Consider the following 16,169-nt stretch of genomic DNA (forward strand, 5'->3'; position numbering starts at 1 on the left):
TATATATATATATATATGTAAAGTATAAGGACAAAACATATATAAATAAATATAAATTATAAAATATAAATATAAGCATATTAAAAATGGGTGAGTGGGGGTGAGTCCAGGTTTTCAGGTCTGTCTATTCAATAGCCTGACATCAGTCGGCAGGAACAAGTGGCGGTACCGCTCCTTCTTGCAACGCGGGTGTATCAGTATCGGGTGTATTGATATGCCCTCAGTTTTCCTCAAGCACATCAGGTTTTCAAAATGTTAATACAAATGGTAATAGAAATAATATAGCATGTAATTTAGTAATATGTGGAGTGGAATTCACGAATTATGGGTTAGGTTCAGCAATAGCTGGATTTTTTTTTCTGAAACGTCATTGGTATGAATGACAACACATGGTAAAATCTGTACAAAAAAAAACATCTCTCAAAAACCTGATGTACTTAAAAAAAATATATTTTAAAAAAAGTAGAGGCATTTTTTAAATCGCTGTTGAAAATGTGTTTAGGGACGCATAGAGCCAGCTCTGATTCAAATTTACTGTTGACTAGTGAAATTTGAACGATGTTTGCTTCCGTTCTCAGAAGGTGCAGCTTTGCATGGCATCTGGATAATTCTATTGCATGCAGTGACATAAGCAGCCCACAGTTCTCCTTTTTTTGAGCAGTTCATCTCACCAGGGGCTTCTCTGATCACTGATAATCGCCATTTCCATGCCCATGTGATAGAGTTAGAAAATGCTCTTTCTTACCACTGTACACATGATGATCATTTGTGAAAAGCAGCCACTTACCTCAAATAATGTAAGCTTCATTTTGTGCTTTTCAAAGCTTTTTTTCCCATTTTCATGTCATCGCTGCTGTCAAGTCCATCACATAGATTGCCATCGCTCTACCACCGTTTCTCTTCAACTCTCCTCAACACACATTAACACCTCAGTCTCCTGAGGCCCCCGTTCTTCCATTCACTCCAACCGTTCTTTCATCCTGCCTCAGTGTCCTGTCCCTGCCTTCCTTTCAGCCCTCTCCATCCCTATTTCCTTCCTACCGCCCTTTACATTTTCTCACCACCACTCTTTCTGCTGTCCTTCCACCCATCAGGCTGAGTAATAGCCTCAAGACCCAGGAGTCACCCTGCAGCTGTCTTGGACAGACAGTTATCACACACACAGTCAGTTTACGCTGAGGGTACAACCATCCATTTTGTACATACCCCTTTCCTCATCTGGGCGCTCTGCACTCCTCGGTCACAATTTTGGTTGACTGGCACCCGTGCGCTATGCGTAAAAATAGGCGTAATTGGTCTAGTGTGTTTGGGGCCATGTTGCGCCTCTGTAGGCGTCCTGGCGCACGCAGTTGCCTCGCCTGAGACTCATCCGACAATTTGGAAACAGAAAGTAGTCTGCGCTCAGCGTAAAAAACGTGCGCATTGTCAATTTTCGTGCTCGGGCAATGATCGAGTTCAGCGCATTTACTGCCTCACCCCCAGACGCATCTGCAAATTTATTTGCAAAAAGTAGACACAATTTTAGACTGGCTAAAAGGAAGTCTATTTTGTTGTGCAGGTGATCTAATGCACTTTTAGTGCGTCTGATCAAGGCACAGACAAGAGTAATTCAGTGCTAAGTAGACATGTGGGATTGACGTCATGATATTCCATTCATTAAAATGACACCAGCATGGGACAATCCCTCTGAACCTTTGAAGAAATAAATTCAGTGAATGAATTATAATCAATATCGTCTTAAAAATAGTGTGTGTGTGTGTGTGTGTGTGTGTGTGTGTGTGTGTGTGTGTGTGTGTGTGTGTTTTGTTTGCTTTGGTTGCCTTGGTATCACAGTATCTGAAGTATCTGAAGTGTTTTCATCGACATTTATTGTTTATTGACATATTTTACTCCAACACGTATCACCATGGAGCTTTTGAAAATCAATGTCTTTGGATCATAAAAGTTAACAAGACGCTTTTTTGTTTGTAATGCGAATTTCATCCGATTAACTTTGCTGACATCCTCTTTGAATGCAAACATTACAGACTCCACTTGACAAAGGGACAACTATCCCCCTTTACTGCCATTTCATAGATCCACAACTCAGTTCTATTGCACTCAAAAAAGTACCATTATTTATTTATTTAACTGCCACGAGGTATCAACTTATTGGAGGACTGTCAGAAGCACAAGATTTATCCTTTAGGTACTAATGCCCTTAATGATGTCGTAATTGCATCCATCCATCCATCCATTTTCTGATCCGCTTTATCCTCACAAGGGTCACGGGGCATGCTGGAGCCTCTCCCAGCTGACTTCGGGCAGTAGGCGGGGGACACCCTGAACTGGTTACCATGCACTGCCAGTGCACAGAGACGAACAACCATCCACACTCACATTCACACCAAGAGACAATTTAGAATGACCATTTAACATCGCATGCATGTTTTTGGAATGTGGGAGGAAACCGTAGTACCCAGAGAAAACCCAGGCAGGTGCGGGATGAACATGTAAACTCCACACAGGAAGGCCGGAGCCGGAATCGAATCCTTCACATCTGCACTGTGAGGCGGACGTGATAACCAAAAACATGCATGGCAGGCTGATTGAACACTCAAAATTGTCCCGAAGTGTGAGTGAGTACGGATGGTTGTTTGTCTATGTGTGCCCTGCGATTGGCTGGCAACCAGTTCAGGGTGTCCAATGCCTACTGCCCGAAGACCGCTGGGATATGCTCCAGCACGCCCCGCAACCCTTGTGAGGATCAGCGTATAACATGGATGGAAGGATATTCTTAATTTTTGTTGTTTTTGCTGACAAACCTCCTGCCCCTAAATCTACTTGCACACAAAAAATTCAGGTTAGGGGCCACTGTGTTCCAAGTTTAAAAAAAAACAAAAAAACAAAAAACAAAACCTTTGTCTGGAGCCCTGCTCAGAACAGTTTTTGAACTGCAGTCATTTCCATTCGAGAACGCCAGGTTTAGTTACAGTGTGGATTTACAAAAACATTTGGCAACCCAAGCGTCCATATCCACCAAATGACGACAGATGATAAGTTGAGTTATCGCTTGCTATAGTCCCTGGTATGTAAAAGATTGTTTATGGCAACATTTATTAACATATATTATAAGTGTAATGGCTTGCTATAGCTTGCTTTGTGTCAAAGCTAGTGAGAAATGACCATTTGTTACCCTAAATTATGTTTGTATTCCTTCCCAACGGATGGATGGCTTTATGAAGGAAACGATCAATTCATGGCATTTGACTGAATGGTTTGCTTTTTTTTGAAGGTATCTATTATACCGTTTTAATTCACATTCAAGCTCTGATGGTACAGGCAGACTTTCATCCTGGATGGAGGATGTTGGTGAGTCAGTAGGATATGACAACAGTGACCACACAAAAATGCGTGGGCAGAAGAATCAATTGGCATGTTAACGTGGGTAGAAAAGGGGTTTAAAAACAATAAAGAGGATTTGTAGTGTAAATCTCCCACAGAAAAAGAACATGTACATTACCTCCAGTCTTTGAAGATGACACTGTAAAAGCTGTATGTAGATCAATGGTTTTAGTCTACTTTGAAAATCGGCATCATTTTATGAGCCCTGCTGATTTCCGTGTGTGTGTGTGCTCACATGTGCATTCCATTGTTTATTTATTCTACTTAAGATGTGATATACAGTAACTGAAGAGCGAGCCTTGTAAATGGTGGTCATTGAGTGGCTAAAAAAAATACAAACCGTAATATAAAACTCCCCGCCTGGAGTGGACACTTCAAGCATGTTGAACTTAGATTTTACATGAGAGAGTTGACTAAGAAAGTCAATTTTACGTTGTTACTTGCACATTTTATTTTTGTGTATATTCATTGTTTTCTGCCTTTTAGGATTTCTCGCTGTCACGTCCTGAGTATATTGGATTAATTCACTCAAAACTGCAACACTGAGTTCTCTGTCAAGATCATACACATGACCAGATAGGAGAAGATAGGCAATGTTATTGGTAACATAGATTTAATCTCAGCAGGTATGCAGATTACACATATCCCTGGAACCGAGTGCAACATTTGAGCTCTCTATCAGGACCATCATCTGTGGCAGTGGTGTTCAAACTTTTCCAACATCTGGATGCTTATAATGCTATGGGGAGATATTTGTCTTAAAATTATATAGCCCTGTCAGAAACCTGTGGAGCCTCAGTTCAACATTTTATTTGATGCCCTAAAGTATATCGATAAATTACTCTTTTCATACTTCCGATGGCTTGGTCAAGCCCCACTTTAGCCTCGGAGAGAAAAAAAAAATCCTGCAGCTGTACCTGCCACATTGCATATTGTTGTTGTATTGCAGAACCTTTTTTTTGTAAATGAATGCCTGACTTCATCATTCTAGTACAGTATTTCACACAAAAATAGCCAATCTACAAGCTCCAAATGCAATGCAATGTAGAGCTTGTATACCATTTTTTTCTTGGTTGGTTTAGTTGAAATTATAAAAAGTAACTTTTTATAATTTATTTTTAAATGCACTTAGTTGTGAGGCTAACTATTGGAACTTCAGAAGAAGTATCAGATAAACAAGCTTCCAGTGTGTCATGAAAAATTACTGACATATTTGTCAAATATTACAGCTCGTCAGTTATACATCTGACATTTCAGCTTTGTTTTTTTTAAATAAAAAATGGAAAAAGTCCAACATGAAAATGTGACATAATTGTCTTTTTCTTTACTTGTTTCGTTCTAAACCTGGCCATAGGTTTGTACTAGACAGACAAATTAGAAAGTACTCGCTGGTGATGGCATGAGCGAGGTAATTAAACATTATTTTTTAAATGATCAAAAGAAATGTGTCGCCAATTAATCTTTTAAATGACAATGTGACATTCCACTTTATTTTTTTTTTGAACTGAAAAAGACACATTTCCTCGGTATGCCAGAACCACCAATGAATTAGAAAAGAAACAGACATTATAAGAAACACTTGAATCAGATTTTCACTTTCCACAGACTTGTCCGGGCCTGATGTCACGCCGACTTCTCCAATGTTAATATTCATGCTCACCTATTTTAAATGTAGGCAGATAGCTGTATTTGTGAAGATAGTTTAGTAGTTGAATGAACTACTTTGAGAAGTAACTTGCTTCGTGAACCCTGACTAAAAAGTACTAAGTTGAAAGTCAAACAACATTGTCAATTGAAGCAATGTTGATTGTTTCATCTAATGCAGGGGTGTCAAACTCATTTGACATGGTGGGCCACATACGGCCTGGGTAGATGTCAAGTGGGCCGGACCATTAAAATGATACCATACTTTGCTATAAATAACCAAAACAATATGTCTTTCCTTTGTTTTGGTATAAAGAAGCACAAGAACATTAGGAAAATGTTGAAATTAAATGAACATATCTTTTCCAAAACATTTCATGAAGCACCTTACATTTCCTTCGACAAATGTGCAATTTACTTTTATCATTCACATATATGCATTGCAACTGATCCCACTGATTGTACAAACTTTAACAAGTAATTGGTTTTGAAAAATAGAGTAATGCACTTTAAGATTAAACGAGATTTATAAAGAAAGGAAGTTTTAAACCATTTACACGTGCATATAAAATCTAAATGTAATCCCTGCCTACACCTTACAAACTAAGGAGCGTGCTATTAAATGTGTAAATGTGAGAGTGCTATTGATAGCATCTGCTGTCATGGGTCTGTCTTAGTGATGGACTGAGGCTGCTGTTGTCTTCTTCTCTGATCAAAACAGTGTCCCCTAGCGGATACTCAATAAATTCCACCTTATTAAAAATATTTATTCTGTGTCTTTTATGCATTTTCTTCACTTTTAAATTATCCTGTGGGCCTGATGGAACGGCCCGCGGACCGTATGTTTGACACCACTGCTTTACATAATCATCTCGCGGGCCGGATTAAAGTCCTTTGGGGGCCGGATCCAGCCCGCGGGCCGTACGTTTGACACCCCTGATCTAATGCCTTCCTGTGGTTCAAACATTCCTACTTTTTTTCAGAGTCAAAGTAATATATGAAGCGGCACAATGGTCCGAAGTAGCTCAATGGATATCTTTTCATTCTCAGAACATTAAATGAATCACAATTGGACTGCTTCGGTTGTCTCAGAAAATGTTTCTCCCCTCATCTGAGCACACTGAAAACAGGTTTTGTTGAATTTACAGTTTTATTTTGTCAAGTGGTTCCACTGTAAATCTGTATCGGGATCACATCCCAGTAAATTACAGGTACATGGAATTCTGTGGTGCATGTTTCATTACTATCCCATGACATAAACCATCATTAACCATCATCTCTCTTCTCGATGTTTAGGATTTAGTGTGTTATCTACACTGTCACAACTTGCTCTCTCCACGTGTATAACTATTTTCTCTTTTCCCGGCCTGAAATGGAACAGGTATGTTCCAAATTTGTCCCTGTTTATCATCATGAACATGCATTCATGAAATGTTTACTTGACTTTTATCTTCTCACTGGAGAAAAGCCATTAGTGACACAGTGTTATCTCGGGTCAAGTCTGTCAGTCTGTGCCTGAAACATTTCAGTATCTATTTTATTTGATGCCATCTTAGCCTAGACTGTGCTGAAAGAGAGACTGTGCAGTGTATTTGAAAATGACGAGATGAAAATAAATGACGAAAGATATTTATCAGTACAAATTGGGATGATGTACATTTAAGGCCCCAGCTCATCTGGTACCCTGAGCTGAATTCGTGGTCAAAAATGGAGCGGGACAAAAGGAAGAAGACACCAGGGGGCGTCGTTGGTCTCTAAAATGGTCTGTTACAAGCGGGGGAGAAGGGAGGATGACAGAGGGAGAAAGAAAGGGATAGAGAGAGGGAGAGAGAGAGAGAGTGAGTGAGAGAGAGAGAGAGAGAGAGAGAGAGAGAGAGAGAGAGAGAGAGAGAGCGGCTGTGAGATCCCACTTCAGTGTCAGCTCGATTCAGTCACACAGCTCTGGCTCAGACATGGGTGAAAATTCATCCAACGTCTGCTCTTTGTTTCTTCTGACTTGCGTGGCTAGATGCAGAATCGCTGTTTAATCCACTCCACAATGGGCACGTCGCTTTGCATTATGGTCGATATTGTTGCGCCCCGTCTATTACACTTGGATTTAGAGACTTATGCTAATTAATTTCAATTACACCCCTTTTCATCCTCTTTGTTATCTCCGTCTCAAAAAATGCGCACAAGTACTACCTCAAACTATATGCCGCTCTCGGAAGCCTCCTAAATATATTCATTGTCAATTAAAATAGCACATGATGCAACTGCAAGTACAGCCAAGGCCAGCATGTGAGGCGAGTTAATGATAAGAAATGGAAGACAGGGGGAACTAATAGACTCCAAGCTATTAGCATCACGGTGGGACTAAAGCATAATGCTTCATTAAACTGAATTAAAGCAACCCATGTGTGATCGTGCTCTGATGGGAAACCCTTTTAGTGACAACTCCCCAACAACATAGGAAATGTAACTTAGATCCAAAACATGCAGCCCGCCCGTTGGACATGAGCCATGACAAGGGCAATGAGGCACCATGTAGAGTTCAGTCGAAAGCTTTACCAGCACTGGATGTTTCCGGGGTGCCCCTGAGCTGTGAGCATCCTTATATATGATGCGCTATGACTCACGCACTGCTTAGGAGCACTGCAAAAATAATTGCTGGCAACATTGCATCGGCTTGTTGCTAAAGTTACTTGTTTTGAGTACAGACGGTATGATGACAGATTGATTCTAACAGGTACAATATAAATCAAAACAGCATTCCCTCGACAGCTGCTGGGTGCGCGCAGCTTTCTTAATTCATCGAATGTGTAGAACATTTAATTTCCCTGTTACTACCAAGAGTTGGCCTGGAGGAGAAGAGGGGAAGAAGAGATGAGGAGCGCAACTGCACTTAACTGGTTTTGTTAAGATGCTCCAGTGTGTGCGCTGGCTGGTGTCGCGGAGCCCCAATCAGGTGGCATTACGCGCGGTCTTTGAGCTCACCATTGGCTGGTGGGGAAAGAAGCAGTGCGCAAAACCAACCCGCCGCTCACACTCGCCTGACAAAAGCCGAGCTGAGAACATCATCCGCTTTGAGCGCACGGACACACTGATTTTCATTCATTCAGCGAGGTTGGGAGGTGGGGGGAAAAACGCTCTGCTATTCGTCATCGTCTTCATGTAGAAATTGCATTGACATTTTTTTTATCCCCCTCCCCGTCTATCAGCCAGTAATTTCCTGTTTTTTGGTGACTTTTTGTGAAGAAGTGGTCAGTGTATTTCTGCGCACAGGAAGTGTTGGCTCTGCACCAGCCTGACGCCAAAACTCACAGCCGTGCGGTGCGGAATTGATTAAAACGGAGGCGCTCGGATCAGATGGCTGTGCTTCACACCGCTCAAACGACGAAATGTTATATTACCCCAGTTCAAGGAGAGGAGTTGCGCAACCGGAGATCTTTTCTCTCTTTCTTGATTTTTTAATCTCGCCGCCTTTTTTTTCAGGCAGATCATTTGGGAATGCTTGTAGAAAGTAAGGAGTAAAGTTTTTTTTTTTTTTTTTTCCCAAAATCAGCCTTGCCTTTTTTGAAGTGCACTTGGAGGGAGAGAGCAAACATGATTCGTTTGCTTTTTCTGGTCTCCTTCCTGGATGGAGCGCTCTCTCAGCTCCGCTACTCCGTGGCAGAGGAGCAAGAGCCCGGGACAGTGGTTGGGAATATCGCGGAGGATTTGGGGCTGGACATAACCAAACTTTCTGCTCGCCGATTCCAGACTGTGCCCAGTTCACGGACGCCCTATCTGGAAATGAACTTAGAAAACGGCGCGCTTGTGGTGAGGGAGAAAATTGACCGGGAAGAAATCTGCAAGCAGACCATCCCGTGCCTACTGCACCTGGAGGTGTTTTTGGAGAACCCGTTGGAACTCTTTCGCGTCGAGATTGAAGTGATGGATATCAACGACAATCCACCCAGTTTTCCCGAGGCGGATATTTCGGTGGAAATATCCGAGAGTGCCATCCCCGGGACGCGCTTCCCAGTGGAGAACGCCTTCGACCCGGATGTGGGCGCAAACGCCCTCAGCACGTACGCCATCACCAATAATAACAATTTTTACCTGGACGTGCAGACTCAGAGTGACGGGAACAAGTTCGCCGAGCTCGTGCTGGAGAAGCCTCTGGACAGGGAGCAGCAAGCCGTGCACCGCTACGTGCTCACCGCGGTGGACGGAGGCAACCCGCAGCGCACCGGGACTGCGCTCCTCGTCGTTAAAGTTCTCGACTCGAACGACAACGCGCCCACTTTCGACCAGTCTGTCTACACTGTTAACTTGCGAGAAAATTCCCCCGTGGGCACCCAAGTCATTCAGCTCAACGCCACTGACGTGGACGAGGGGCAAAACGGGGAAATAATTTATTCATTCAGCAACCACAATACCCCGCGGATTAAAGACTTATTTAGCATCGATGCCAGGACAGGCAGGATAGAGGTGGCCGGTGAGGTGGACTATGAGGAGAGCAACACGCACCAGCTTTACGTGCAGGCAAAAGATTTGGGAGCGAACGCGGTCCCCGCTCATTGCAAAGTGCTCGTGAAACTCGTGGACGTGAACGATAACACGCCAGAGATTGGCTTCAGCACCGTGACTGAGTCCGTGAGCGAGCAGGACGCCCCGGGCACCGTGATTGCACTTTTCAGCGTTTCCGATCGGGACTCGGGCGAGAACGGTTTAATGAGCTGCGAGATCCTGGGAGATGTCCCTTTCAAGCTCAAGTCGTCGTTTAAAAACTACTACACGATCGTGACGGACGGCCCGCTGGACCGAGAGACGACAGAGTCGTACACGATCACAGTGGTGGCAAAAGATAAAGGCCAGCCCGCTCTTGCCACCAGCAAGTCCATAAAAGTGCACGTCTCTGATGAGAATGACAACGCGCCGCGTTTTACGCAGGTGGTTTATGACGTGTATGTGACAGAGAATAATGTGCCCGGGGCTTTCATTCATGCTGTGAGCGCTTCAGACCCTGATATTGGACAGAATGCTCTTATTACTTACTCCATATTGGAGTGTGACATACAGGGCATGTCTGTGGACACTTACGTTTCCATAAATCAGGACACCGGTTACCTCTACGCCCTGCGCTCTTTCGATTATGAGCAGCTCAAAGAATTCAGCTTCATGGTCCAGGCGAAGGACACGGGAACGCCTGAGCACTTCTCAAATTCCACTGTGAACGTTATAATAGTGGACCAAAACGATAATGCCCCGACTGTCATCGCCCCTATTGGTAAAAACGGCACGGCTAAGGAGCCCCTGCCACGCTCTGCCGAGCCTGGCTACCTTGTGACACGCGTCGTGGCCATGGATGCGGATGATGGCGAAAACGCACGGCTCTCCTACAGCATCTTGCGAGGCAACGAGATGGGCATGTTTCGCATGGATTGGAGGACCGGAGAGCTGAGGACCGCCCGCCGGATCTCTCACAAGCGGGACTCTCAGGGCCATTATGACCTGCTAATCGAAGTGAGGGACCACGGGCAGCCCCCCCTCTCATCCTCAGCCAGTGTGAGTGTGATATTAGTGGACACCGTGGTCGAAGGTCGCAGTGGGGATCGCGGCTCTGCCTCCAAGGCAAAGCAGACGTCCCTTGACCTGACGCTCATTCTCATCATAGCCCTCGGCTCCGTGTCCTTCATCTTCCTCTTGGCTATGATTGTCTTGGCCGTGCGTTGCCAAAAGGACAAGAAACTCAACCTGAACACCTGCCTATTAGCCGGTGACTGTTGCATGTGTTGCGGCTCCTGTTGCAGCAGGCACGCTCGAGGCCGCAAGCAGAAGAAGCTGAGTAAGTCCGACATCATGTTGGTTCAGAGTACCAATGTGACATCAGGTGTTGGGCCCGTGGGGCAGGTGCCCGTGGAGGAGTCGGGAGTGGGGAGTGTGGGAGGAGGATTTGGCTCCCACCACCACCAGAACCAGAACTCCTACTGCTACCAAGTGTGTCTGACACCGGAATCTGCCAAAACTGATCTGATGTTCCTAAAACCGTGCAGCCCCTCACGAAGCACTGATACGGATCACACTAACCCGTGCGGCGCCTTAGTTACTGGTTACAGCGACCAACAACCAGACATCATATCCAATGGCAGCATTCTTTCCAGTGAGGTAAGCATCTAGATTATCAGACCAGATGCATGATAACGTTAACATTTAACTTGATTATATCGGCACAAATAGTCATCCAACCAGATCTGTTTCATGTTTTCTATTCAAGTCATGTCAAACGAAAGCCCTTCAGAAGATGGATATTGTATTGACTGTTTTGCTCTGTGGCCTTTAATCATTGTCATGCCTAATGGCGATTGTCAATTGTTCAATCTCCTGTGGCCCTTTAGTTTTTATTCACTCATGTCAGATAAAGGAGACAGCACTTATGTGAGTCGTTTTCCTGTACAATTCGACATTTCGCGGTCTTCCTTTATAGTGGAAACAAAAATATATTTTACATGAATGCAAGAATAGTTTTTATTTGCTTAAGTACAAAGACAGCCCATGCATGTATTGTGGATCCTGTGACTGCATAGTGTAATTGCAAGGCCGTTTGAAGTTAATATGTGGTCAAAACCATCTTCACAGGCAGATTCATTCAGGGAAATTACACAACCGAGCAATTTCATTTCTTAGAATTTTTGCTTAAAAAATATCCAAGAACCGCACTCGCTGTGCAGAAGACATGGATGGCTATCATCACACCCCCTTTTCTTCAAAGAACGATTTCAATGCGCAAAAAATATATACGGGCGGCAAACATTAGATGAAAAGGAGATAAGTGAGTTGGTGGCCCCATTTTGTGCTCAGCTTGTGCGTTTTGCACCGGAGAGCTTCGAGGACTTGAAGCTTTTTTTGTTGATTGCGTTGAGGCTGGAGTTTTGCCAGACAGCCAGTCACAGTCTTGCCTTTGCTGCACTTTAAGTATTCTCTGCACGACCCAGCATGGCAGCAGCGTGAACAAAGGTTGTTCAGTCCCAGCGTAGGCCGGCTCAATCATTTACACATTCAATCGCCTCCTAACCCACTCTCCGCTGCTCTCTTCTCACCCAGTCATTAAGTGGATGCGTGCGTGCAAGTGGATGCATTCACCATCTCGTACGGCTTACGCCACCACTTAACTAGTTTGAAACAAGCTATGCCAATATATATGCATTTGTGGTCACGTGCGTTTCTCTAATGGATGTCTATTTTTAGTTGAGATGACCTGCTCTGTCTTTTTCGGGTTTTCTAGAATAAACACCAACGCGCGGAGCTCACCTACCTGGTGGACAGACCAAGACGTGTTAACAGGTAGCGAAGAGCACATGTTCACACTCGCACAGACAGACACACACACACACACACACACACACACACGCACCCATATCGGAGAAATGTGCTGAGCAAGGCGAACCACATAACCATTGGCTGCCTGAGGACTGCTAACATCCAGCTGGCCAAAGGGAACCAGAGTCTATTCACAGATCTATAAAACTGAATATTGCACCCATCAGTATTAGTCTTGTGGATTCTGCATCATTAATTGCGGCTCTGAGAGACTACATGGTTCCCAATGTGTCCGTAATGTAGCTCTTCAATTTGGCACCAGTCCCATAACTGGCAGAGCGGTGCCTATTAAAGCTCTAAGACTGGATTTCATTACATGCCATGTGTAACATCCAATTTAGAATCGTGATGGCCTCCGTGACGGTATTAATGCAGTTATGCGTTGGCGGGTTCTGATTCTCTTGTCGTTCATTTTCTCTCTCTCTCTCTCTCTCTCTCTCTCTCTCTCTCTCTCTCGCACTCTCCTGGCCTTTCATTTAATCCCCCTCGCAGTATTGTGTCTTGACCTCCGTCTCCACCCATGAATTAGTTTCGTTCTCTTGTACCTCCGTGACTGGCTGTATTATGCCTCTCTCCTCCAGTTCGGCATTCCAAGAAGCAGACATTGTGAGCTCTAAAGACAGCGGTCATGGTGATAGTGAACAAGGCGACAGTGACCATGATGCCACGAACCGGGGCCACTCTACCGGTGAGTTCTTTGAAACATCATCGTGCATATTGTTTAAAAAAAAAAAAAAAAAAAAAAATCTGTTGGATGTGGTGAATTCAGCAGACAGGGGTCTTTTTCATTTGTATCACTAAGACTGCCATGGTCTTGTGATGCTAGCTAGCTTCTATAAGCAGAAGCTAAAGGTATTGATTGCATTCTGTACAGAATGTGAAAAAAACAGATTATTTTGGCCGAAAAAAAAAAAAAATCCCTCATTTCTCTCCCTGAACTGCTGTTCCGCTGAGGGGTCCTGAAAGGACAGCAACTCACATGGAGGAAGTGTTCGGCCTGCAGTTCTTTGTGGCATTCATCAAGACATTCACTCAAGTGAAAGAGAAAGGCACAGATGCTAAAGTGACATAATGAGATGCATTTTAATCAGCTGTATGAATTGTTGCATTTCCCCTTTTTAAACCAATCAGCCAATCAACACTGTGAGAAATAGTCTATATCTGGAGACAGCGTCATTAGTCAGCCACATTTAAGTATTGACTCACAAGAAGAAAAAACAAGTTATTTTTGGACATCAAGGTAATAGTGGGTGTGCTTTTTTTTGGACAAGTCATGATTATAGTGATGTAACGATTAATCGAAAATTGATTTACAATGAAATAAAACCATTTAAAATATGCATCGATGTTAAAAAAAAATACTCAATGTGTCAAGTTTTGCGTGATGTGAGGCAGGAGGAGCAGGGTGGGCTGAACGAAACGTGTTAAAAAAAAAAACATTTGCAGAGATACACTGGAAAATCGAAATCCAAAACACAAACAAAGTCTTGAAAACCAAAGGAACCAAACTAACAAACAAAAACCTAGGCCAGAACCAAGATATGACAGAGGAGCACGCACGCACGTGCACACGCACACACGATGATCCAACAAAGACTGACATAACCCAGGGTACTAAATACAAGCCAAGTGATGAGACAACGAGAAACACCTGGACAAGACGCAAAGGGTTGAGGCAGCTGATTGGTTTAACACAACGGACACAGATGACGAGAACAGGTGAAGACAAAAAGGGCACACGAGGGAACAAAACCAAATGTAACCTAAACAAAAACATAAAACAATCTAGGGATTTTTATTACAAATGGATTTGTAATGATGACAGTCAAATCTATGTTACGTTTATTCATTTTCACATTTCATTCCGGCACTAATAAGAGTCAAACGACAAAAATGTTGTTCAACAGTCAAAATTAAATTTTATTTTTTTTTTGTGTAAAGTAACAAAGAGTTGTTTCTAACAGGATGCAGATGTCAAAATAAGAACATCTTTTGGTTGTGAATTAATTCATTAAAAAAAACAGATACAAATCAAATTGATATAAAAACCAAATTGAAAAATAATCTAATTGAATCAATTGGGAACTGAAAACTGAAAATCGAATTTAATCGAAATCCGGAACTGAAAATCAAAGCTTGATTAGAATCTGGGCTTGAATGAATCGTTACATCCCCAATGGCTTATAATCCCTCAAAGGGAATTTCAAGCTCTCACACTGCTCTATTTTTTGTTATATTGCACATCATACACGGAACCCAATCACACACAACGGGCGATGTCGTAGTGTAAGGATGCATGAAAGTTGTGTTGCATCGTTTGAACGTGTGTGTGTGTGTGTGTGTGTGTGTGTGTGTGTGTGTGTGTGTGTGTGTGTGTGTGTGTGTGTGTGCGTGCAAGGAAGTGGGGAGTGTGGTTCGGAGGGTGGGTGCTCGTTCAAGGGCACCTCAACAGTCGCCAGGAAGCAGACCAGCATCCCTCCAACAATGTGTGGTGCCGTTTTATTTTTCCTTTTGTCCACAGCGGGACTTGAACAGTGACCTTCCATCTCCGTAGCTGAAGTTCTGATGAGCTCAATCGGCCATTGTTGCACCTTAATCGGGCCAACAATGCACCTGTATTTTCCAAAGATGTGGAAAAAGATTCATTGTCTTGACATACCAAATAGAGCCAGTGCAACCCCAAGGGTGGGGGTGGGGGGGGGGGCTACTGTGTTGACGAGCCCTTTTTGTAGATAGTTTACCATAACAATCATCATGTTTATGCAAACATTCGATTATGGTTGTACCTGTTTATTGATCCAAGTGGAGTCAGACAAAGGAGGAGGCAATAGAAAATCACATTTCATATTGAGTTGCCCTTTTCCTTTGAGGCTTCCCTCCGCACATCTCATATAAGACCTCCGTCTAGACGGGAGTCTGCCAAATATCGCATCGGTGCTGGGAATATCAACTAGACTTTGTTGGATCTGTGTTGTAGGATAGTGAACTGTACGCATCGGGCTCTGTGGCATTTGACATTATTTATCACCTGAGGCAAAACAGAGAGCCAGCTACACGCAAGCGATAGTGTAATGCTCTGCTCTTGCTTATCAAACACTCGAGGAAGGTCATGCCGTGTAAATCAGAAAGGCAGCAGTTGAGATTTAAATATTTGACTCTTTATACCACTGTCAGCAGTTCTATTCAACAAAGAAGAAGAGAGAAATACAGCGTTCGCAATGTTTTATGACAACTTAGTCTTGATAGGATAATTCAGTGCTGTTTAGGAAGCTGCTTTTACGATCTATTTTGTGTGGATTCGTACACGGTAAATAAGAGACAGCCAAATTTTAAAGAAGCAATACCAGTATCTTCGACTCCGGTTTGGCACCAGTCTCAGAACATACGTACTGTACAATATTTTGTTATATATGAACACTCCTCCTTGTGTTTGATTTTTAAGTGAACAGATGACCACTCCATGGGAAGTAATTGCACATGCATGCTATTTCTGAATGTGGAGGCATTCAAGTTTCACAAACTTCCAAAGTCAGTGTGGGTTTGCGGAGAAGCATGCCAATACAATATAAGGTTTTTATTTTAGGGGATTTCAGTTCTTTCTTTTGCTTCTTATGCTCCCCCTATAGTTGTCTAGTGTTTTCAAATGCTGTTGTACAAATTTACCTTTCCTTTGTTGAAAGTAGTTAGTTTGGATTTTGGATTGACATTGACTGCAAAACACATATATATATATATATATATATATATTAGGGTGGTCCACATTTTCATGGCAAAAAAAAAAGTTTGTCGGATTCGTC

At 43.2% G+C, this 16,169-nt stretch overlaps 1 protein-coding gene across 4 annotated transcripts in view; it reads left to right on the plus strand.

Annotated features, from left to right (window-relative positions):
* The first annotated feature begins 8,055 nt into the window (after positions 1 to 8,055).
* Positions 8,056 to 16,169, plus strand: part of pcdh10a (protocadherin 10a) — a 22,829-nt gene continuing 14,715 nt past the window's right edge. For all 4 annotated transcript variants that reach the window (XM_019889359.1, XM_019889360.1, XM_019889357.1 and 1 more), the window contains exons 1-3: positions 8,056 to 11,160; positions 12,278 to 12,336; positions 12,954 to 13,060. In XM_019889359.1, coding sequence (XP_019744918.1) covers positions 8,614 to 11,160; positions 12,278 to 12,336; positions 12,954 to 13,060 — 2,713 coding nt within the window. In that variant the 5' untranslated portion in view covers positions 8,056 to 8,613. The remainder of the gene's footprint in view (positions 11,161 to 12,277; positions 12,337 to 12,953; positions 13,061 to 16,169) is intronic.

Source organism: Hippocampus comes, unplaced genomic scaffold (assembly GCF_001891065.2).
Source record: "Hippocampus comes isolate QL1 unplaced genomic scaffold, H_comes_QL1_v1.1 scaffold86, whole genome shotgun sequence".
In the NCBI taxonomy this organism is placed as follows: Eukaryota; Metazoa; Chordata; class Actinopteri; order Syngnathiformes; family Syngnathidae; genus Hippocampus; species Hippocampus comes.